This window comes from Cydia splendana, chromosome 4 (assembly GCF_910591565.1).
Source record: "Cydia splendana chromosome 4, ilCydSple1.2, whole genome shotgun sequence".
Lineage (NCBI taxonomy): Eukaryota > Metazoa > Arthropoda > Insecta > Lepidoptera > Tortricidae > Cydia > Cydia splendana.
The window spans coordinates 3,203,986-3,227,685 of NC_085963.1; the positions used below are offsets into that span (position 1 = coordinate 3,203,986).

General features: G+C 41.1%; 2 protein-coding genes across 2 annotated transcripts in view; one reads left to right on the top strand and one right to left on the bottom strand.

Moving 5' to 3' along the window:
* Positions 1–1,556: 1,556 nt before the first annotated feature.
* Positions 1,557–12,749, top strand: LOC134789688 (cullin-4A). The gene is made up of 14 exons (XM_063760291.1): positions 1,557–1,931; positions 2,001–2,143; positions 3,126–3,346; positions 3,909–4,097; positions 4,650–4,796; positions 5,366–5,552; positions 5,972–6,164; positions 6,819–7,419; positions 8,494–8,644; positions 9,499–9,720; positions 10,111–10,218; positions 10,504–10,674; positions 11,332–11,484; positions 12,449–12,749. The coding sequence occupies exons 1-14, from the start codon at positions 1,697–1,699 to the stop codon at positions 12,542–12,544; spliced, it is 2,817 nt and encodes a 938-aa protein (XP_063616361.1). The 5' UTR covers positions 1,557–1,696; the 3' UTR covers positions 12,545–12,749.
* Positions 12,750–19,736: 6,987 nt separating this feature from the next.
* The window catches only part of LOC134789729 (histone deacetylase 6), a 46,584-nt gene continuing 42,620 nt past the window's right edge, over positions 19,737–23,700 (bottom strand). The window contains exons 17-20 of the mRNA XM_063760362.1: positions 22,982–23,107; positions 22,453–22,582; positions 21,429–22,192; positions 19,737–20,081 (exon numbers count right to left, since the gene is read on the bottom strand). Of these exons, the coding sequence (XP_063616432.1) occupies positions 19,860–20,081; positions 21,429–22,192; positions 22,453–22,582; positions 22,982–23,107 (1,242 nt within the window). The 3' untranslated portion in view covers positions 19,737–19,859. The remainder of the gene's footprint in view (positions 20,082–21,428; positions 22,193–22,452; positions 22,583–22,981; positions 23,108–23,700) is intronic.

Consider the following 23,700-nt stretch of genomic DNA (forward strand, 5'->3'; position numbering starts at 1 on the left):
GCATGTTTAAATTGGTGAAATGAGAGCCAATACAGAATAAATAATTGCAAAAATTGAAATCCAAAGTCCTTAAACATTACAGACACATTTATAAATTGTTATAATAATAAAAAAAACACATAGATAATAAAAGAAAAATAGAAGTTTATCGTAATTTACTGACTTTTGGGACGATACCAGAAACGTTACTGGGAATTTAGCCCTCATAAGCACGAGCGCTTTTTCAACGCGCGTTACAAAAGGGGTTGAATCCGTTCACACGCTAAATTCGATTTAACGACCAACGCTTAAAGTCGAAAAAGAAAAAACAAGGCTTGATAAAAAGCGCCACCACCATCGTGTGAACAAATACACATGTTTCCATTTGTTTCATTCTAACGCGCTTTTTTAACGCGCGTTGAAAAAGCGCTCGTGCGAATGAGGGCTTATATACCCTCTTTGGAAAATTTACTGGGAACGGCACATCACTACTTTCTTTACATTTCACGACGCTTCTCTTTTCGCACAGATGGCCTACCACCGTGAACACCGAAGTTCGCAAATTACGGGCATCTTTCTCTTTTACTCCTATAAAGGAGTAATTACAGTGACAGAGAAAGATGCTCGCAATTTGCGAACTTCGGTATTTATGGTTTTCGGTGACGCCGAAATAATTTTTAGCTTGTAAGATTTTTACTATTGTACGTATGTTAGTTTGTAAGGTATGTATCTATGGGCCTTAGTCGCCTGATAATAAATGATATTTATTTTTTTAATTTAATTTATGCTCCAGTGATAAGCGTCCTAGTTAAAAACTATAACAAACGGGCGTAGCGGATCCACGCGACCCTGAGGCAGTGGCGGATTTGCTCTAAGGCCGAGTAGGCCCGGGCCTAGGGTGGCAGTCTATATGATGGGTGCTGAGAAAGGGGCGTCTAGTGCTTGCTACAGGGCCTGGGGCCTAGGATGGCAAATACTGTAAATCCCCCACTGCCCTGAGGGCCTACCCCAAACCACTTTCGACATATTGTCTCTCTGTCGCACTTGTAAATTCGTACGTAAGTGTGACAGAGAGGCAACACGTCGAACTTGGTTCGCGGTAGACCCTCTGGTTCTGTCACCATATCTGTCTCTCTATCTCTCTCACTCATACCCGTGTTCTTGACAGACGTTACGGCGGACCACATTCCTGACGATCCACCATGTTCGTGGTCCAGTGCGCCTATTAGCAACAGCTTTTAGAACAACTAAATTAAGTGCCTAAGGTTGTGTGAAGCGTTTTACAGAAGAGAAAAAAACTATATCCATCCCTTTTCAGGCCATAATACTAGTACAGCGAAAATACAGTATGATTCTCTATAACTATGCACGAATAAGAAAAGATCCTGGCCAAACTATATATTCAATGTTATCCTAATATCCCACATACATATGACTTATGGTCACCCTAATTAGAAAGAGATGCAACGGCCCACCCTGACTTCTCATGTGGACACACTTTTTGGCTAATGTACTCTGTCCGGTTTACTCTCTAGGTCCGTGATCTTTTCTAGATATGTCGCGACCTCTTGCGATTACAATGAAAATTAACTCATCGTAATGGTGGTGTGATTGTAGTAAACGATTGACTGAATGCTTCTATTTTTATTAGTATTTTGTAGATAATTATTATTAAGCGTACTAAAATAGTGTTGAGGCTGCGGCCCTATCATGCTTTATGTCGCAATCAGCTAAAATAACAGTTTTGGCAGAAGAAGGTGGAAATCAGGGTAGAAAACGTACACATAACAGCGACCTGTGTTCTAAAACAGACGATATGAGTGCTAGTGAAAAGAAATCGAACTTTTCTATGTTGACTACGAATTCCAATGGAGCCGTTAAGACGACGTTGCCATCGATGCAGTCCAAGCCCGGAGCGACGACGAAGAAGTTGATAATTAAGAATTTTAAAAGTGTGTTTACTCTCTTGGTTCTTTATTTCTAACCTATGAGTTGTGGGTTACATTAGTGCGTTGTTGCAGGCAAGCCAAAGTTGCCGGAGAACTACCAGGAGACGACATGGAGCAAGCTGCGGGAGGCCGTGGTGGCGATCCAGACGTCGACGGCCATCGCCTACTCGCTGGAGGAGCTATACCAGGCGGTGGAGAATATGTGCAGCCACAAGGTTAAACACGTCACTTTATAAATTTACGCAAAAAAAATCGCAATGTTGCGGAAGATAAAGTCCTCCTAAGCTAACTTTGCCTTGATTTTGATGTGTCAAAGTGTGGAATATGCACTATAAACATCATATTTTTCTCATTTGAAGTTTATGTTGACACTACCACACTGTTACTGCAAAGTCTGTGCAGAATTAGCTAGTTATAACTTTTTTCTTTGTTTTCATAAGGTTTTTCAGTTATAAAATAAGCCTTATATTAATCAGCAAAACAGCTGTTGTTAAGGTGTATTTATTAATAAATTAGTCTTTAGTTTTCTCTCTTTAACACCTTATTGACTACTTACCAAAAGTACATTTTTGTGTGCTAACAGTGCTGTTGTATGCAGTTGTAATTATGTTTAATTATACTCTATTTCTGGTTTAGCAGCTTGTAAAATGTAATTTTATTGAAATAAACATTTAACTTCATCAAAAGCAGATTTAATTAAGTAAAAAAGTTACCGTAAGTGCTACTTTGCCTTTTCCTTCTATAAATTATGTTTAAGTGGTTTTGTACTTACAATAATTCACTCACTACTCTGGTGTCAGCGTCTAAATTCAACCTCAATAGGCTTAGCACAGGAGCGCCGCAACAGTATCTCGTCCAGCAGATAGACCTGTCCCTCTCTAATTAGTATAGTTTGAATAAGAGAGGCAAGTTATCTAGCGCACTGGTTCCCCAAATTGACTGGGCTCCGACCTGGGTAACAAAAACTGCCAAAATATGCCCACCTCTTGGCCGTCTTAAAAAAGGGTCATAAAATATTATTGGTAAATGGTAATGCTCACATCAAAGTCCTAGTAGTTTCAGGGCCTACTCAATATTCGCTCACGACCCATTCGTGACCCATAGTTTGGAAAATGCTTATCTAGCGCGTGAGTTACTGTCAGGACACTCCTGTGCTAAGCCGACTGGCATCAATTTTCAACCAAATTTTTGTTCCAGATGGCATCCCAACTATATGTAAACCTAACAAACCTCGTAGAAGCGCACGTGAAAGCGAACATCGAACAGTTCCTCTCTGAGAGCATGGACCGCCAGGTGTTCCTCAAGCGCATGGACGACTGCTGGCGGGCGCACTGCCGACAGATGATCATGATCCGGAGCATCTTCCTTTATCTAGATAGAACTTATGTTTTGCAAAATCCTAGTATACATTCAATTTGGTAAGGATTTCATGAAGTTTTTAATTTTCTAAGTATTGGTGGGCGGATAGAGTGGAGGCAGATCTCCGGGAGCTCGGCGTCAGTGAAAGTTGTCATAAATCCGTGCAGGACCGGGTAAAATGGCGTGTCGGAGGCCAAGACTCATTTTGGGTCATAGCGCCAAACTAGTAGTAGTAGTAAGTTTTAATTTTCAAAGAGTTTAATGGGTACGATGGTGTCACTATTTTACAATTTTTGTAAAGGCTGTACTTTAGTTTGGCCAGACTGGCAGAGGCCTAACGCAAAACAGACAGACACTAGCCGTAGAGTGCAGAAACCTGCCAGTAGCACAATGCGATAGTCTGTTAAACAATTTTATTTTTAAATAATTTTGCGTTTTATAAAGCTAAAAGTTTCAAGTCTAAATTTTCAACAGTGGCCATAATGCCCCTCGGTATTGGTCAAGCATGTGTCGAACGACATTTTACACCTAGTGAAGAGACCACTGTTAATTTTGAGTTATTTTTGTTTTATCTTAAATCTTTGCCATAAAAACATCATGTTTAATTTTATTTACTTCTAGGGACATGGGTCTAGACCTATTCCGTCACCACATTGCCATGAACACCCTGATACAAACCCGCACAGTCGACGGCCTGTTGTTGCTGATCGAGCGCGAGCGAGGTGGTGATGCAGTGGACATCTCGCTGCTCAAGAGTCTGCTGCGGATGCTGTCAGACCTGCAGATATACCAGGACGCGTTCGAACACAAGTGAGTAGTAATTAACTGAAAATAAATACATACCATATTATAAAAACAACGAAATGTAAAATTTTATGTAGAAATTAAATTAAATACATGCTACATTGTCAAAATTTTTGGAAACGTCAGTCAAGAATCACAATAACATTTTATGACGTACTTCGAGAATACTTGTCAGACTCGCTGTTGTTTCCACCTGTCAGGGTTTTGTATTGCAATGTAGAGTGTTGGTAAAGAACCAGATATGTGAAATCTATGCAGTTTTTTAAAACCAGCGACAAAACTTATTAAAGAGTCAAGTCTTTTGTAGAAGTCAAAGTACTAAGCTGTGTTTTTATATCTCAGATACTGAAATTACAGTTAAATCAGCTTGATACAATCGTTCTACCTTTGTACCAATTTTCTGCAAAAAATAATAGATAGATTGGATAAATGGCGCAATTGAGATGTCATCTCCTACGAGTATCTCCCGTTGCAAATTTCGCGCGACGCGACATATCTTTGTCCCCGTCTTATTACCGTTTTCTGGCTTTTCACCCCCCCCCTCCTAATTTGTTTCAGGTTCCTCCAAGCCACAGAGCGTCTATACGCCGCAGAAGGCCAACGCCTTGTGCGTGAGCTCGCCGTACCTTCGTACTTAGCCCATGTCGAGAAACGACTGCGAGAGGAGAACGAACGGCTGTTACACTATTTGGACCCCTCTACCAAGTGAGTATTACTAGAATTAGTAATACATATAGCAGCCTAGATGTAGAGGTAGTGCAAACAGGTGGGCTGTCGTAGTGTATAGTATAGTAGCCTAGTAGTCGTATACAGAAGCCTGACAAGATTCTATTTGGCCCTGAGATAGTGTTGCTAAAAACGTCTTACTTGCATTATGGCAATAATGTTTGCCCTTTTATTGATGTAAATGTTTTATTGTATTCAAAATAAGTTTTCTTCATCTTGACAATTGGCATTTTTGCAGTAATATCTAAATCTGTTTCTTGTTTACAACGGTGACATTCGATGACTTTCAACATCTCTTGTCAAAAAGTCTCCTTGCCCGTAAAGTATATTAGTATTTAGTACGTCGACGTCAAAGATATATTTACATTTTTCGCCTTATTGCAAAGGAGTAAGGTGCAAAAGTAAACATATCTTTGACGTCGACTGTACCACAGTAAATCCGCAACATGGCAAAAGCCAAGAGAAATCTTGTCACTGTCTGTCAAATATATACAAAAAAAATTTATACCCCATGCAAAAAATATATATTGTTTTTTTTTTCTTTTTAGATGGCAACTAATACACACAATAGAACGTATGCTACTCAGCGAACACTTAACCGCTATCCTCAGTAAAGGCCTGGAGACTCTCATGGACGGTCCAAGACACTCCGATCTTACCACCCTGTATAATCTGTTCAGCCGAGTCAAGGATGGCTTAAATGAGCTCTGTAGCCACTTCAATGCTTATATTAAGGTTGGTGACCATTTTTTTAGTCGTTTAAGTACCTTACTTTCTATTTTTAATCACTACACCTTATAAAACAAAGTCCCTTGCCGCGACTGTCTGTTTGTGTGTTCGTGATAAACTCAAAAACTACTGAACGGATTTTCATGCAGTTTTCACTTATGAATAGAGTGATTCTTGAGGAAGGTTTAGGTGTATAATTTGTTAAGGTTCTACCCGTACAAAGCCAGGGCAGGTTGCTATAGTATATACATAAAATGCACTACAATTGCTACAAATATATTATTCGTGAAATACAGACGCGCAAATACATTTATACAATTTTTATTCATAATTTTTCGTCTTCTCGTCGTCGTCTCGGCTCTAGCTCAGACGGACTAACAATTTCACATTTAGACTGATTCAAAAAACGTCACTTTTTTTTTCAGAAAAAAGGTCGCACTATAGTGATCGAGCCTGAACGGGATAAGAGCATGGTGGCCGAGCTCCTCGACTTCAAGGAGCAGCTCGACCATGTGGTGCTCACGTGCTTCCAGAGGAACGACAAGTTCCTGTACTCCATGCGGGAGGCCTTCGAGTTCTTCATCAACCAGCGGCAGAACAAGCCCGCTGAACTTATTGGTATTTATACAGTTTAATTTTTTAATTTCTCCTACGCTGCTATAACCGGACAAGCACCCGTACACAAGGAGATCAGGACGCGGAAATGGCATTGGATTGGGCATATCCTCAGGAAACCTAACACCCACCTATCCAAAGTGGCCCTGACCTGGAAGATGCCCGGCAAACGGAAACATGGTCGCCCTAAATCTACTTGGCACCGTTCTGTGGAGTAAGAGCTGGGTGTATTGGGGATGGGGTGGGAGAAGCATCATTATCCACACAACTGTTCCGTATAGTGATTATTTTCGCTCTGCTAGATCTCTCTATCTTATATGTCTTGACTTGACATGACCATTGTTGTATGGAGGAATCGAGCCTAAGGCCTGATTGAACGATTAGTGATAAATGAAAATATCAGTTACCGAATTCAACTCCCACCCACTTCATACCCACCCCACCTTTACATTCACATTATCAACGCTTTAGAAACATGTACACTCCTTACCCACACTCGAGAAAACCTCGGCAGGGAGTTCATTCCACAGCCGCAGCGGTCACGGAAGGATTCCGTTGATGCAATAATTAGGTTCCAGGCTATAGGTATAAGCTAGAATGAGCCCTGCTCTTATTCTATTCTTTTCAAGCTCTAATAATACTATTTTCTTCTTCCAGCCAAGTTTGTGGACGTGAAACTGCGCGCGGGCAACAAGGAAGCGACGGAGGAGGAACTAGAGAGGCTGCTGGACAAGATCATGGTGCTGTTCCGGTTCATCCACGGCAAGGATGTGTTCGAGGCGTTCTACAAGAAGGACTTGGCCAAGAGGTTAGTACTACTACTGAAACTACACGCGGGCAACAAGGAAGCGACGGAAGAGAAACTGGAGAGGCTGCTGGACAAGATCATGGTGCTGTTCCGGTTCATCCATGGCAAGGATGTGTTCGAGGCGTTCTACAAGAAGGACTTGGCCAAGAGGTTAGTACTACTACTGAAACTACACGCCGGCAACAAGGAGGCGACGGAGGAGGAACTAGAGAGGCTGCTGGACAAGATCATGGTGCTGTTCCGGTTCATCCACGGCAAGGATGTGTTCGAGGCATTCTACAAGAAGGACTTGGCCAAGAGGTTAGTACTACTACTGAAACTACACGCCGGCAACAAGGAGGTGACGGAGGAGGAACTAGAGAGGTTGCTGGACAAGATCATGGTGCTGTTCCGGTTCATCCATGGCAAGGATGTGTTCGAGGCGTTCTACAAGAAGGACTTGGCCAAGAGGTTAGTACTACTACTGAAACTACACGCCGGCAACAAGGAGGCGACGGAGGAGGAACTAGAGAGGCTGCTGGACAAGATCATGGTGCTGTTCCGGTTCATCCACGGCAAGGATGTGTTCGAGGCATTCTACAAGAAGGACTTGGCCAAGAGGTTAGTACTACTACTGAAACTACACGCCGGCAACAAGGAGGTGACGGAGGAGGAACTAGAGAGGCTGCTGGACAAGATCATGGTGCTGTTCCGGTTCATCCACGGCAAGGATGTGTTCGAGTCGTTCTACAAGAAGGACTTAGCCAAGAGGTTAGTACTAATACTAAAACTACACGCGGGCAACAAGGAAGCGACGGAGGAGGAACTAGAGAGGTTGCTGGACAAGATCATGGTGCTGTTCCGGTTCATCCACGGCAAGGATGTGTTCGAGGCGTTCTACAAAAAGGACTTGGCCAAGAGGTTAGTACTAATACTAAAACTACACGCGGGCAATAAGGAAGCGACGGAGGAGGAACTAGAGAGTCTGCTGGACAAGATCATGGTGCTGTTCCGGTTCATCCACGGCAAGGATGTGTTCGAGGCGTTCTACAAGAAGGACTTAGCCAAGAGGTTAGTACTAATACTAAAACTACACGCGGGCAACAAGGAAGCGACGGAGGAGGAACTAGAGAGGCTGCTGGACAAGATCATGGTGCTGTTCCGGTTCATCCACGGCAAGGATGTGTTCGAGGCGTTCTACAAGAAGGACTTGGCCAAGAGGTTAGTACCATTGCCATTTGCCGTTAGGTATTAAATATCCTATGTCCCCGGGACTCAAACTATCTCAATTAACAAGCACCTGTACATGGCACAATACATCGGCATATCAACATTCTGTCATCCCGGTACCAACCGAACTGAGATCCTGTCAATCGGGAGTATTACTGCAATGTTCTGCCGCCAGAGTGCGATGAACAAGAAACTACAGGCAGGCAACAAGGATGGACGGAGATTGAAAACAATTATGGTGCCGTACAGCGCCATCTAGATCAATCAACTATCTGCATAATATTATCTTGCTTTAAAATTATGTGATTATTACAGGTTGTTGGTTGGTAAATCAGCTTCAGTGGACGCCGAGAAGTCGATGCTGAGCAAACTGAAGCAAGAGTGTGGTGGCGGCTTCACGTGCAAGTTGGAGGGCATGTTCAAAGATATGGAGCTGTCTAAGGATATCAATATTACATATAAACAGGTTAGTTTAATCTAGAACCCTACGCCGAGTCAGACGACGCTACGGAGCCACGCCGTTACATCGTCGCCCAAATCTAATATTTAGTTAATTTTATTTTTATGTGTATTGTTTTTCTTTGTCTTTTCTTTTACCTTGTAGTTTCACAGTGCCTTGGTTTTATACTGTAATGCTGTGTTACTTATTTGATCAATAAATAAATAGGTCTTTTGGAACGAAGTTCCTTATCGGACGGTTTGCGGATGGGGGCTATAGTTCGTTTTTTTTAGCATTAGAAAGAAGGTAAGCGATCTTGACATGTCTTTTAATTGAAAAAACGCTTTTTAAATATCAGTAAGTATTACTTATGAAAGCAGAAGAATATAAATGATCGTATTAGATTCACAATTGTCACATATTTTCCGTGACTTATTTTTAAAACGTGTTTTTCAATTAAAAGACACATCAAGATTGTTTACCTTTTTTCTAATGCTAAAAAAAACGAACTATAGGCGGAAGAAAGTGAAAGATTTTGCCGCCACAAGCCATACTAGTGCGATAGATGTAAGTGTCAAATTTTGCCGTCACAAGCCATAATACTACTGCAAAATATGCAATGAGACTAATTACTTGAACACGTCACCAACCTTTCTTAATTTCGTTCCAACCGAGTGTTCCACGACACTCCATATTTTTTTTTTGTTTTAAAACGGTTACGACCCGGATGATGTCCTGGGATCTAAATTTGCTATCCGGAAACGACGTTAAGGTTTTAAGTTTAGAATGGAATTTCGTCAGTTCGGGCTAAATCAGGCTTATAACAGTTACAATTTTTTGTATCGCCTTTGAAGCCTGTAATAATTGATGTTATATTTTAGCACCTAGCGGGCACCCCGGACAACAGCGGGCTGGAGCTGTCGGTGTACATCCTCACCATGGGGTTCTGGCCCACGTACGGCACGGCGGAGGCGCGGCTGCCGGCGGCGCTGACGCGGCAGCAGGACCACTTCACCAAGTTCTACCTCGGCAAGCACTCCGGCCGCAAGCTCACGTGGCAGCCCATGCTGGGGCACTGTGTGCTCAGGGCGCATTTCGCACAGGTAGGGTTTTTATTCATCAGCTCTGCGACGTCAACATGGCCGCCACTTTATCGTCACCGTATCGCCATGGTATCGTAAGTGCGAAAGTGACGCATGACGCGACAGGTGATAAAGAGGCGGCCAGGCGGCCATGGTAGCCGCCGCTCTTTGAAAGTCACCAATAAATTGTGTTTCTTCGTAAATAATAGATAGATAATATTTATTTCTGGTTGAAAATTTACATGTTATTCTTCTTTAAAAATAGGCAGAAATTCACAAAAAGATCGTCAAGTGAATACAAACAAAATTCAAATAATAATAAAAAATAATAGTAAATTGTAAATCGATAATGTCAAAAATAATAACTTATATGTTACTATGCAACTAAGGGTTAATTATTTTTGTTTACAGGGTAACAAAGAATTACAAGTATCACTGTTCCAAGCTCTAGTACTGCTACTTTTCAATGAAGGCGACAACTTGTCTTTCGAAGAAATCAAAGCGGCTACAAATATTGAGGTATGACAGTTTTGTACATAACAGTTCCCAAAAGAGTTTTCTAAACGCCGTTAATAACGGCACAACGATACTGCCACCTCGTGACCTGAATCGAAAACTTTAACAATTAGTGCCTATAAGCTGGTGCCCTAACACGCACGCTCTATAGAGCATAGTAGGGTCTGTCTGACATTTAGTGGCTGAAATATAAAAATTAAAATATTCTTCTGTGCTGCTGAGCTCATGCACGCTCCCTGCCAGTCCGCATTAACGCGTTAAATGTTGCAATTTTTGTCCCATTTCCAGGAAGGCGAGCTCCGGCGGACGTTACAATCCCTAGCTTGTGGCAAGGCGCGCGTGCTCAGCAAGGCGCCGCGCGGCCGGGAAGTCAAAGACAACGACCACTTCGCCTTTAATAACGACTTCACCAACAAGCTGTTCCGCATCAAGATCAACCAGATACAGATGAAGGAGACGGTGAGTAACATATTCATCTTCCTAACAATGTTCGCCCATTTTAGCCACTGCTCAGGGAACCTGGAGTCCGCTCGGTAACAGTGGCGGATTTGCAGTGTTGGCCGCCCAGGCCCCAGGCCCTGTAGTAACTACTAGCCGCCCCATTCTCAGCACGCATCATATAAACTGCTGTCCCTAATGTCTGTCCGCCCCAGGCCTGGGCCTAATGGGCCTTAAAGCAAGACCGCCACTGTTTGGCAACCCCCAAAATTAACATAGACACTAGTTTTTACGAAAGAGACTACTATCTGACTTTAAAATATGTAAAGACCATATTATATAATACGAAAACAAACGGACCTAAAATAGATCCCTGAGGCACCTTGCCTTACATCAGTTCCTCTACGTTTCCTTATAGATTACTGTATTTGTTTTGTGTCAGAACTTTAATGGAGAGTTAGTGCAATGACAATGTCTTCTGAAAAAAATAATATATTCATAGCCCCTCAGGTATTATAATATTGATGTTCCACGCAATCAAAGGCTTTCGACAAGTCACAGACAATTACCATATCACAAAATCACCGAATATTTAAATTTGTTTTTAATCAGCATCTCTTTCATTTCTTTATCAAAAGAATGAGACCAATATAATGAGTTAACGTTTCCAACCCGCAGAGCGAAGAGCAGAAGGCGACAGAAGAGCGCGTGTTCCAGGACCGGCAGTACCAGATCGACGCGGCCATCGTGCGCGTCATGAAGATGCGCAAGGCGCTCAGCCACAACCTGCTCATCTCCGAGCTCTACAACCAGCTCAAGTTCCCCGTCAAGGTACGACCTGATTTTAAATGAACCTATCATCATCATCTGGAGTACCAAGTGGCCGAAGGCCGTCTGGAGGCCCTAGGTACCGCTGGAGAAACGAAGTGCAGAAAGACCTTAGCGAACTCGGCGCCGTCGACTGGACAGAAATGGCTTTGGACAGAGTAGCATGGCGGTCTTTGGTGTCGGAGGCCAAGATCCACTTCGGGTCGTTGCGCCACAGCAGTAAGTAAGTAAGAATCATCATTGGCCTTCGAGTCTATTACAGACTATACAAGCAGTGTCAGGTAGGGCGACAACGTTTTTCGTGGCTGTGTAAGCCAATACGGGAGCGGCAAACACGACCACAGGCCTGGCAGGTGTAATGTGCCCGTGGCGAACAGGTGTCCGGCTGATGACGCTTGGCTCGCTTACTTGAGTTTACGTAAGTTTTACGCCCTTCAAATACCAGTTTGCGCCACTTGGTTCTGTCCTCAGCAAGTTCCTCCCATTTGTGAACCGGGATGTTGAAGGCGTGCATGTCTCGCTTGGCGCAATCCTTATGTCGTAATGGCTGACTGACGCTTCTCTTGGCAACCTCTTATACATACCCGAAAATACGTGAGTGACCTGTATGTTTGTGTTGCACGGAAGTTTTGTTATTCTTCTTCCTTGTCGTATCCTCACGGCTGAGGGACGTGACGAATTTGGACACTTTTCACCAGCGCTCTCCAAGCCGCTCTGTCTTGGGCCCAGTGCATGCTAGCCTGCAATGTGGCGTTTGTCTCTGACGTTATTCTGTCCGCCCAACGTGTGGCCATACGTCCACCCCTACGCTTCCTTGCCATGCGGCCGGTAATGAGCTTTTCCAGGCTATCTGGCCCTGTCCTGCTCAGATTGCCAAAGAAACCAAGTACTCGTTGGGAGCAAACAATTTGTTTTGTTATTAAATGTTATTAAAATGGCGCTATCTACAATTAGCTTTCTTTTCCAGCCCGCAGACCTGAAGAAACGCATCGAGTCGCTGATCGACCGCGACTACATGGAGCGCGACAAGGACAACCCCAACCAGTACAACTACGTCGCGTAACACGCGACACCACGCTTATTTATTAGTATTTATTTACAAGCACGGTGGACGGGGACATGTGAGGACGGCTACTGCGGATATCGATATTCGAATATGTTTATCTCTATCGCACTAGCGACGGAGACGCAGATAAAGTAAAGCCAACGTAACGAGATAAAGAATTTAAACAATCTTTCAGGAGCTTAGTGCTTGTGCACAAATCACGCGAGGTTCGATAGGGGGGTGGGGGGTCACGAAAAAATCACGACAGATCACATTGGGTGAGGGGGGGTATAAGGAAACCTCACGTGTATTTTTCTACAGTGAACGAAACTTAGAAAAAATACCTACCACATGAGTACTTAGAAGATACATTTTTCTCGGTTACGTTAAACATATTACATAAATCTTCACTCCGCACTTCAAAATAGCGAGTCTATTTTCCGAAATCCGGCCTTGACCGGTCGGATGGAAAAATTTCAAAAAAATACGTGAGGTTATGTAGGGGAGGGGGGGTAGTCAAAAACCTCACCGAATGTCACCAAGGGTGAGGGGGCGTCAAAAAGTAAAAACACCTCGCGTGATTTGTGCACAACCCTGGACTGTCACTAAACACATTGCCGAACAAGAATGAGCTCCTTCATCATCATCATCATCAACGTTTATACTGACAATTACTTTGTACACCAGCGGGATTTATTATCATAAATTCCGCAACAGCCTTTGTTAACCAACTGACGACATTACTGCATACGAGAAATAAGGACAGAGATGATAATCGTAACGGTACATAATAAATAAATATAACGATCAGCGGTGGCAGCACGGTTGCATTTTTATCGCCTGTCACTTTCGCACTTACATACTTGTTAGAACGTGACAGGCATAGTGACAAGCGATAAAAATCCGACCGTGCCACCGCCGCAGGTTGTTTGCATTATTTATCTCGTTTCGTTGACCCTACTTTACAAAATGTCCGAGTTTAGATATTCGCGGTAGCCCCTCTGTACGCTACCTCCTATGGGCTACTACAGACATCGTTAACCCTTTGCCCGCCAACCGACAAACGGCGCGATTCGGGAAATGAATAAGAGATTAACTAGATACGATATAGTAAAGATATGTGACGTCCCCACGGGTAAAGGTACCTTATGGCGGTTGGCGCTTACGCTATTCTTAACGCCGCTCCAATATTATTGCGGCGGTTTGCGACGACTTTTTCCGTGGAACGTCACATATCTTCACTATTTCATATCTAGTGTATCTCTAATTCATTTCCCGAATCGCGGCGCCAGCCGCCATAAGGTACCTTTTGCAGTGGAACGTCACATATCTTTACTATTTCATATCTAGTGAGTCTCTAATTCATTTCCCGAATCGAGCCGAAAGACGTCAACTGACGCTCGCGGCTACAGCCCAATATCAACCTGCGTGGATCCCGACAAGGTTCACGATGACGCGCCGCGCACGATAGGCGTGGCGTTCAAAGGGTTAATGGACTAAGTTGGCATAAAAATGTATTAACTTGTAATATTAGCAAAACGTTTTCTAATTCCTTATATTAGAAAGAGAGTGCTAATATAACAAAAGATTGCGCTATATGTCCCTGGGTTTATCTATTGGCTTTTTTAAATTCAGATCTAGTGTCTAAGGCAATGGAAATCTGTAACATAGAATCGACAGATTTCCTTAATTATAGAGAATTAGATCAGTTATTTTAGGGCCATAGATATCAGATCTGAATTTATCAGCCAATAGTAAGGTTCTGAATAATCTGAATTCAAATGTTTATGGTGGTCCTAATCCTAAATATGTACTTTCATGTATGTTTCTCACCAAACAGGCCGGGCCGCACTTTACTTAATGTTACATTTCCAAAAAAGTTATAATGTACACAAACGGTCAACATTATAAACCAATATCGGTCTGCTTCTATTATAATTTATCAGCTTAATAAATAGTTGAGCAGCAAAATTATTATTTGGTCAGCAAGATTTAAAAATTGGTTGGCAGAAAAAACATGTCTTTAGGCAGTTTAGTAGAGACAGAGAGGTATGCATATTAAAGAAATGGTTATCTGATATAATAAGGTGGGTTACGTTTGATTTGAAAAATCGGCAGAGTTGCAGGCGGAGCGAAATCAGTCCACGTGATACGAGCAGCCAATCGTCAGCGTACATTTCATTCGATGTTTACTTGACTGACACCAACTGGTACTAGAAAAGTGGGTTGGGTTAGGATAGAATTGCGACCTTCATAGAAACCAACTGCTACTAGAAAAGTGCGTTAGGTTAGAACTGCGACCTCCACAAAAACCAACTGCTACTAGAAAAGTCGGATAGGTTAGGTTAGAATTGCGACTTTTACAGAAACCAAATGCTACTAGAAAAGTGCGTTAGGTTAGGTTAGAACTGTGACCTTTACAGAAACTAACTGCTACTAGAAAAGTGGGTTAGGTTAGAACTGCGACCTTCACAAAAACCCTTTAAATAGAATTCACTCTTTGGACGCAGTCGCCTGCCATTTAATAATGAAATCTTATTATAACTATCCCTTTTTCAGCCCCTTAAACGATAAAAACTGCCAATTTATTTCCCAAGATTAAAATTTCATCTAAATCGGTTCAACAATTTAAGCGTGAAGAGATAACAGACCGAGTTGCTTTAGCATTAACTTCTTTGACTAGTAAAGTGTTCATCGGCCCGGCCTGGTGGTGATAATTGTATATTAGAAATTTGATATGTAAATAAAAGATTTTGAACCAACAAAACCAGATTTCTTGTCAGTTGACCAGGGGCCTAGTCAAGATGTCAATCTATAGAAAACGCCAAACACATTCGTAGGATCTGTCATTCAGATACATTTTTACTTCTCGTTTGGCGTTTGTCGATATAAGATTGTCATATTGGCTAGGCCCCCTGTAACATTAATACACAGAAATCTACCATTTATGGATCATAATTCAGAAGTAAACTTTTTACAAGAATGTATTATTACTCTTTATTCTACTATTGTCTTCCGTTGACGCAATATTCATAAAACAAAACAGAACCATAATAAAATAAAACTACTTAAACGGATTATAACACGTAGGTATAATGAAATTAATAAATTTAGTTGAAATGGATTTTAAATTTATTATGTGCAATATGATCCGTTTGAAATTTATTGATCTGTCATAATAACAGAATCAAATATTTTATTGGTTTACATTCTTTTACTTATTATTACACCGTGAAACTGTCCAATTATGTCTTTATTACACAGCTTTTTTCTTCCAAATCAAAGAAAAAAGCAATATTGAGGAAAAGCGACAAGCGACACAATTCGTATCAGAAAACATAAATAGCCAGTAACTGGCCGGTTTTAGTAACTGGCCGCCCTAAACTTAAAATGAATTCTATTCACCTATAAACAGAATTCATTTTAGTATAAGGTTTCAATAACTAGCCAGCTTTCAATAACTGGCCACCTTATACTAAAATGAATTCTATTTATAGGTGAATAGAATACATTTTTAGTTTAGGGCGGCCAGTTACTCAAACCGGCCAGTTACTGGCAAATTACCCTATCATATATTGATCATATCAGCCTTTTATTGCCAACTGCTGAGCATAGGCCTCTCTTCGAGTACGCCACTTCATATATTACTATGGGTGGTATTCCACTTGTCCAATTTCATTGCGTCTCATTCTTTCATTAAGTAAAATGTGAGACGCAATACACATTGAACAAGATATTCGACAGATGGAATACCACCGTATGATGTAACACGTCGTCGCGTCAGTTTTTCGAAGTAAATCTGCCTTCATCACCTTTAGCAATAGTAAATTGACAGACGCATTTGGAATAAAGGATTTTTGTGCCTTTTTCGCACTATTAAACGCAAAATTGGACAGTTACGCGGTTATATCGAAGCATTCATCTCTCTCGCACTCCACTGTGTCGAGAGAGACAAGTTATGTCGACGTTGAACCGTGCTTGGGGGTCTGAATCGAATCAATACTAGACCTTACTGGAGGCTAAGTTGGTTTGTGATTCTTGTCGGGGGAAGTAAGTTTTCCTCAGTCGTGATGTAAAATTAATAATAATTATACGGAGTACGATTTGCTTTTATTGTTTTATTTCATCATGCCCGAATTAACTTTAAGTCTGTATCTTTAGGTATTTAAAAAAGAGTAAACAAAATCTACCCTGAAATGGCTTCATAAGCTAGTTGAGGGTAGATGAAAACATTACATGATCAAATATAATGTAGGTTAAAGTCAGCTCGTTCAGTGACAGATCCAGGCGGTTTTGTATTTGGTTGGTTAAGACGAAACAGGAGCTGAGTTTTAAATATTTTAGGTAAATATACCCGTCTCGCTAACGGAAGCGGCTCCTAAAACTAGTGCGATAAGGACAAGGCGAAAAATCCTGCGTAAAAATCTCAAAAATCGAGGTTTCGTACTCCTCTGTTTCCTCCTCCAAAACTTAACCAATCGTAACCAAATTTGGAAATCTAAATGATTATGAAATTATCTATGTCGGACCGTTTTGCTTTTTTGGCTAATTGATATCAGTTTTAAATACTACGCCTCTCATTGCGGCATAGTCAATGAGGCCATTTTTGAAGGGCTCTAGCGCCTTAAAAAACAAAAATATCAAAAAAAGCAAAACGGTCCGACACAGATATTGACAATATTAATCTGTGGTGAAAAAATCATTGCTCTAGCATCAAAACCAACGGAGGAAACAGTCGAGTATGTTTGTATGGAGAAATGATCACTCCTGTTGGCTCTTAACCAATAAATGTTATAACCCGAAAATGTACAAATTATTTGTTTACTTTCATTAAAGTACCTAAAGATACAGAGTATAGGGGGTGGATTATGTACCTACGTTTGAAGAATTTTGTACAAGAGTATGAAGAAAAAACTACAAAAAACATGATATGAGTTTATTACTGTGTTATACATGATACCAATGATTTATGATGACCAATCCGACGTTTTGGCACAAAAACTGCCATACAAATAAAACACTATGCTACGGGTAAATTCACTAGAAATTAAATATAAATTAAAACATTAATAAATAATAACTTAAGTAATCTAAGTTCAGTTTGACAATTAAATAAGTGTTAATAAAAAGGTGAGGTGCCGAACTTATAGATCTAATACTTACTGTATCCATGGGATTTAACTATTTTATTATTTGATGCATTTAGATTAAATCGTGCAGTTATATGATGCGATAATACTTCCGTATTGATAGTCAACATCTTTATATTTATCGTTCTTTCATTTTTAGGGTTCCGTACCCAAAGGGTAAAACGGGACCCTATTACTAAGACTCCGCTGTCCGTCCGTCCGTCCGTCTGTCACCAGGCTGTATCTCACGAACCGTGATAGCTAGACAGTTGAAATTTTCACAGATGTATTTCTGTTGCCGCTATAACAACAAATACTAAAAAGTACGGAACCCTCGGTGGGCGAGTCCGACTCGCACTTGTCCGGTTTTTTTATTACTACGGCAACAAGTCGCAGGTACGTCGAGTTCATACATATGTATACATTTCTTCACCTTAACCCACTGCAATAAGGTGAAAAAATGTATACATAATACATATTTATTAACTCCACCGTAGGGAATGCAAATCGGTTATTTTTTGTATGGAAATTATCGGTTATTAACCGAAACCGCGGTTATTTCCATACAAAAAATAACCGATTTGCATTCCCTACTCCACCGTAGAAGCAAGATAGAAACAGGCGGGCTGTAACAAGAACATCATTTTAATATGGACGAAGGTACAGTCACTATTCGCCATCAGATATGTCGGAGCGGCCAAGGTGTTCACAATATCTGAACATGCACTCTAACGCCTTAACAATAGAGGCGTATTCAGATATATGTGGGCGCCTTGGCTGCTCCAATATAACTGAATGGCGACTGTACTTAGAAAATCATTTGTTAATTGGAGCGTCTACCTCGATTTTTTATGATCGCCGTAGATCCAGGCTGTGATTAATATAACTAGAGATTAGTAGTTATATATTTATTATTTAGTATCTAATATGTGAGTAAATAAAGTTATTCAGGGTTAAAATGATCGCTACTACAATATTGCAACAATAACATTTGCACAATATGTAAAACTACATATAAAAATATGTTCTAAATATAATAAAGCTAAGTAAACCTTTTACACGTTGCTGGCAATATTTTTGCGTTATAATACTTCATTAATGATTCTCATGTATGAACGTTACTATAGAATTAATCTTTTATATAGCGAAGTTAATAATACCTTCCTTTCACTTCATTGTTAATTTATTATGTTGATATCAGATCAGACACTCGATATTCTGACGTTTAAGGCAAACAAATATTATTTTTAACCGACTTTTTTTTTGCCGGTATCTTTTATTGATAAGTAGAAAACTCATAACAAAGAGAATTTAGACCAGAAGAATATTGTCAAAGTAAATTATGTAGTCAGTACATTTACTGCCATCTTTCGACACAAATGATTAAAACTTTTACAACACCATTTAAGTTTGATCCTTATTCTTTCAAAGATATGTGATAAATTTCTTAAATATCAAAAAGTATCGCCATCTACTCGAGAGTAGGCCAAAAATATGGCACCATCGCTCGAAAAGGCACCATACCTTTGAAGCCTTTGGCACATCCTCGAGTAGATGGCGATACTTTTTGACATTTAACAAAAACACATATCAGTGAAAAAATAAGGATCAAAGTCAAATGGCGTTCTAAGTTTTATTCATTTGTGTCGAAACATGGCAGTAAATGTACTGACTACATAATTTACTTTGACAATATTCCCCTATTTCAAATTCTCTTTGGTAATAACTAACGATTAGAGCGCGATTCCAACTTGCTGCCTTCTGGGATACCGGCCCGCTTGAATAATTGCCAAAACTAGATAAGCAAACCAGTTAAAATTTAGATTATATCGTCAACACAAAACAATATTCCTTCTATGGCAAAGGTGCATATTATTTACTTCTACAGTTGTATTATCTGTTTTGCAACCCCTGGACTACAGTGGTGGGTTATATTTGTTACACACATAACATATTGTGAAACGACCTACCAATCGCTGGCCCAATGGCTACCATCATCCGATGTCCAGACACGTCCCCCCCCCAAATTTGAAATGACGTAATTTATGAATAGCCCCTTAGCAATGGTTTTGAGTACTTTTGAGATGGAGAAAGGGGCCCCTCTAAATGCCATACCAAGTCCTAGGGGACCTAGGTCTCTAAATCCGGGCCTGCTAGTATCTAGGATTTAAAACAGAGCTTATCTAGTCTCTCAGTTATGTCGATCACTCCATATGTAACGTATCACTTCTGTAGCAATAAGGCATGTGTTCGTTGAATTTGTGGAAGTGCGCGTTGTCCTTGGCGGGAAAGAGACGGGGATTGTCGACGTACGCGTCGCACTCGTAGCACCACACTGAGAGGTCGGAGAGGGACAGCACTAGCGGGTGCGAGGAGGACGCGTAATGCGACTCCATGTGGGCGTTGACACTGCGGCCGCACGCCCTCTGGGGACAAATTAGTTCATTCATCAACATTTTGACTAGTCCATTGGTGGATCTTATATTTCTGGAATAAGGTATACGAATTGTGGGTGATGGTACTGGTAAATCATCATTTTCAAAACGTCACACTTCTGTGCTAACTACGCCTATAGTCTAAAACGACTGTAATTAACAATGACAACACATAATGAAGCTTAAAGTTTTAATAAAATTGTTCATGATTTATTAATTTACATAACGGTATTTCACACAATTTACTAACCTGCGTTTTGCATATGTAACTAAACTACTAAACAAAGTCATACAATAGAAAATAATTAATAAAAAGTAGAAAATAACCCCAAAAACTTATATAAAATCAAACAAAACCATTAAAATACACTTACGGAATAAAGGCTGTAACGTAATAGTTATATGTATATTTAAAATTAACCGTGAATCATACAAAGTTAGGCAATAGGCATGCATGCATTGTTAATTAGGACTTTAGAAAAAAGTTACCAAGCTTTTCATTTACCATGAACATAACTCAACTCACACAAATGTAAAACAAAAATTAAAATGTTATGTAATGTATTAAATGCGGAACTATCTTTTATACTCAGTTGGATTAGCCGTTTAATAAAAATTCTTGGTTTAAATTTTAATATAGTAGCTTTAATAATAATTTGTATTTCGCTTAGATCCCCACGTCACAGGCTAAGTTTAGTGTGGGGATCACTGTACTGCTCCTCTGTAATATCAAGTTATGAAATTCAAATAAATATATTTTGATTCTTTTTGAATTTTGAAATATTTGAATAACGGGTCATTCACGTGTTTTTAAGTCGTAAGTTCTTGGCCTGCGTCTCTGCGTAGGTCAGCTAACGTGCATGGCTCGTGATTCAACTCCTCTTTAAGGAGCGAAACATATCGAGCAATTTTCGACTTATACATTGTAACAGACCCATTTTTAGTATCTGTGTCCTCCCGTATTCCATTCACGTTGCCGTATTTGCATAAATACGAATCTACACTTCTTCTATTGGAAGGGGCGACATTTAATACGAACTAGCGACCCGCCCCGGCTTCGCACGGGTTAACAAATACACCTAAGCCTTCCTCAAGAATCACTCTATTGATAGATGAAAACCTCACGAAAATCCGTTCAGTAGTTTTTGAGTTTATCGCGAACATACACACAGACAGACGCGGCGGGGGACTTTGTTTTATAAGGTGTAGTGATATGTTAGCGAATACGGCAGAGAGAATAGTGAGAGTGACCGATGAATTTGCAAGCTGCTTAAAGTATTAAAGCCAATCGCAATCCCCAGTGAGGTAAGCATGCATTATAATCATAAGTATACTCACTATGTAACAATGCAGGCACACCCACACCTCGCACGTCTCGTCGCACTCACTGCACTTCAGTCCCTGTTCGAACTTCACATCGGCCGGCAACTCACTCAAACCGTCTATATGAGGGCACCACGGGAGAGGTATCACTGCGAACATCTCACCGTCCACTATAGCTTGCATGTTCTCCGCTAAATAGTCCACTAACGTTTGATTAGCCGGTTCACCTTTAGATGAGCCCGCTTGAGGTTCCGCAATACTAGTCTTAGATGAAGTTTTCTTCGAATGCTCCGGGTCCTCATCGTCGGTGCCACAATGGATGCCATCGGAACACTTCACCGAGACATCTGGAGATTTTATCGAAGTATCCGACCTTATAGTTAAAGACGCGAGCGCCTCAATAGTATCATCCTGAGTTTTGATCGAGTCGAATGAAGTCTCAGATTTGTCTTCCTCAGTTATAGTCAAACCGCGGCTAGGCAGAGGTTCTTCTAGAACGTTTTCAGCCGGTAACGCCAGCTGGAACTTCAAGCTCTTCCAGTACTTCTTGTGTGTGGTGATGACGTCATTGATAGTCTCGATGGCTGATGGGTCGGTGGGTGTGTTGTCGTAGTGGTGCGATAAGGGGTCGCCGAGCAGCGCCTTGCTGCACTGCGTCACGGCGTGCGCGACGCTGGTGATGTTGTAGCCGCCCTCGAGCGCCAGCACGAGGCGGCCGCCCGCCGGCGCGCGCAGCAGCTGCGTCATGCGCCCGTAGCACTCGGGTGATACTTTGCAACCTGGATACATTATCTCATTTATACTTGCACTCATTGACGGTACGGATATAATCGAATATAGTAAGTTTTTGCATACAAAACTATCGGGCTTGAATATGGCCTCTTATGTGTCCACATAGCTAGAGTTGGAGAATTTCAACATTATATCTCCTCTCGATATTAATCGTCTTACATCAGACTACTTGCAATCCATAGACAATTTGAATTTCGCGCCTTTTTCTACTGACAAGGTTGTTTGACAGAGACTATATTTGTCTTACCTCCGAGCGGGTCGCCGACGCAGGCGTCGAAGCCGGCCGACACGAGCACGAGCGAGGGGTTGTACTCGTACGCTATCGGAAGGACGATCTGCGTGAACGCCGCCATATACTCTGCGTCGCCCATGCCGCGCTGTAATCCATACAAATTTACTGGTAAGTTTTATTATATCATACTCATAAATTCATTATAAACGAGAAAGTAAATGAATAATAGAATTACTGTTAGATTACACATGGTGGTGGTCTCAATGCGATTTTTAATAAAAATTTGAGAAACATATATTTCAGAAAGTGCCAGATAAATATCGGGAAGAAAATTTTGAATAAAAATCTCAGAAAAGAGCACATGGAAATATTTCACATTTTTAAAAAGTTCGTCAGTACACAATAAGGTGGCCTACCGCGAAAACCGAAATTCGCAAATCGTAAGGATCTTTTTTTTTTATTCCAATGAAGGCGTTATTAGAGTGACAGAGAAACATGCCCACAATTTGCGAACTTCGATTTTCGCGGTTATAGCCTAGTTTACCTTATTCCATGGCACGTTGACGTTGAAGCCCTCCCCCCTCCCCTCGCCTACCGCGGTGTGGTCCGCGTCTTTAGAGTGCGGGAAGAACGAGCCGTGGTCGTACCGGTGGATGGACATGTACAGGATCTGTAAACAAAATAGTTAATTATTACAAGCTTTTTATTTAGTTTGTCCTGTCCTGTCTGTATGTTTGTAATCAAATCTTACAAGCTAAATTAGACCTTTTTGCATTATTCGATTGAGCTGAAACTTTTCACACACTTATGTAGGTAACGTGGGTGACAATGACAAGCAATGTTACGGTCCCATCGAGCTGATCTGATGATGATGGAAACCGGAGGTGGTCATAGGAACTCTGTGATAAAACAGTGCAACCTCATTTTGTTTTAGACCGCGGGTCAGGAGCAAATATCGTCAGTCATCGCCTCCCGCTTGATACTTTGTCAGATAATAGATTAGATGCTGTCGTGAATTAAAAAAATCGTCAGCCGGTTGTATAGCGGTGGAAAGACCGTCAGCTACTTGCATAAACATGTAAAAAATACGCGTCTTACGCCTTATTTATGTCCGCAAATCCGTAAGGCGTTTATTGAAACGCCTGATGAAATGCTATATGCAACTTTTCATGATTTACTTATTACTATAATAAAAAGATACACTTAACGAGCGACACTTTCGCTCCAAAAGTTACTCTAAGAGTGTTCGGTGGAATGCAATTC

What these genes read in the sequence shown, in the direction of transcription:
- LOC134789688 (XM_063760291.1), top strand. Translation starts at nt 1,697, where the DNA reads ATGTCGCAATCAGCTAAAATAACAGTTTTGGCAGAAGAAGGTGGAAAT. An exon ending in TCAGGGCGCATTTCGCACAG is followed by an intron (nt 9,721 to 10,110) that starts GTAGGGTTTTTA and finishes TTTTGTTTACAG; the next exon opens with GGTAACAAAGAATTACAAGT. An exon ending in AGCTCAAGTTCCCCGTCAAG is followed by an intron (nt 11,485 to 12,448) that starts GTACGACCTGAT and finishes TTTCTTTTCCAG; the next exon opens with CCCGCAGACCTGAAGAAACG.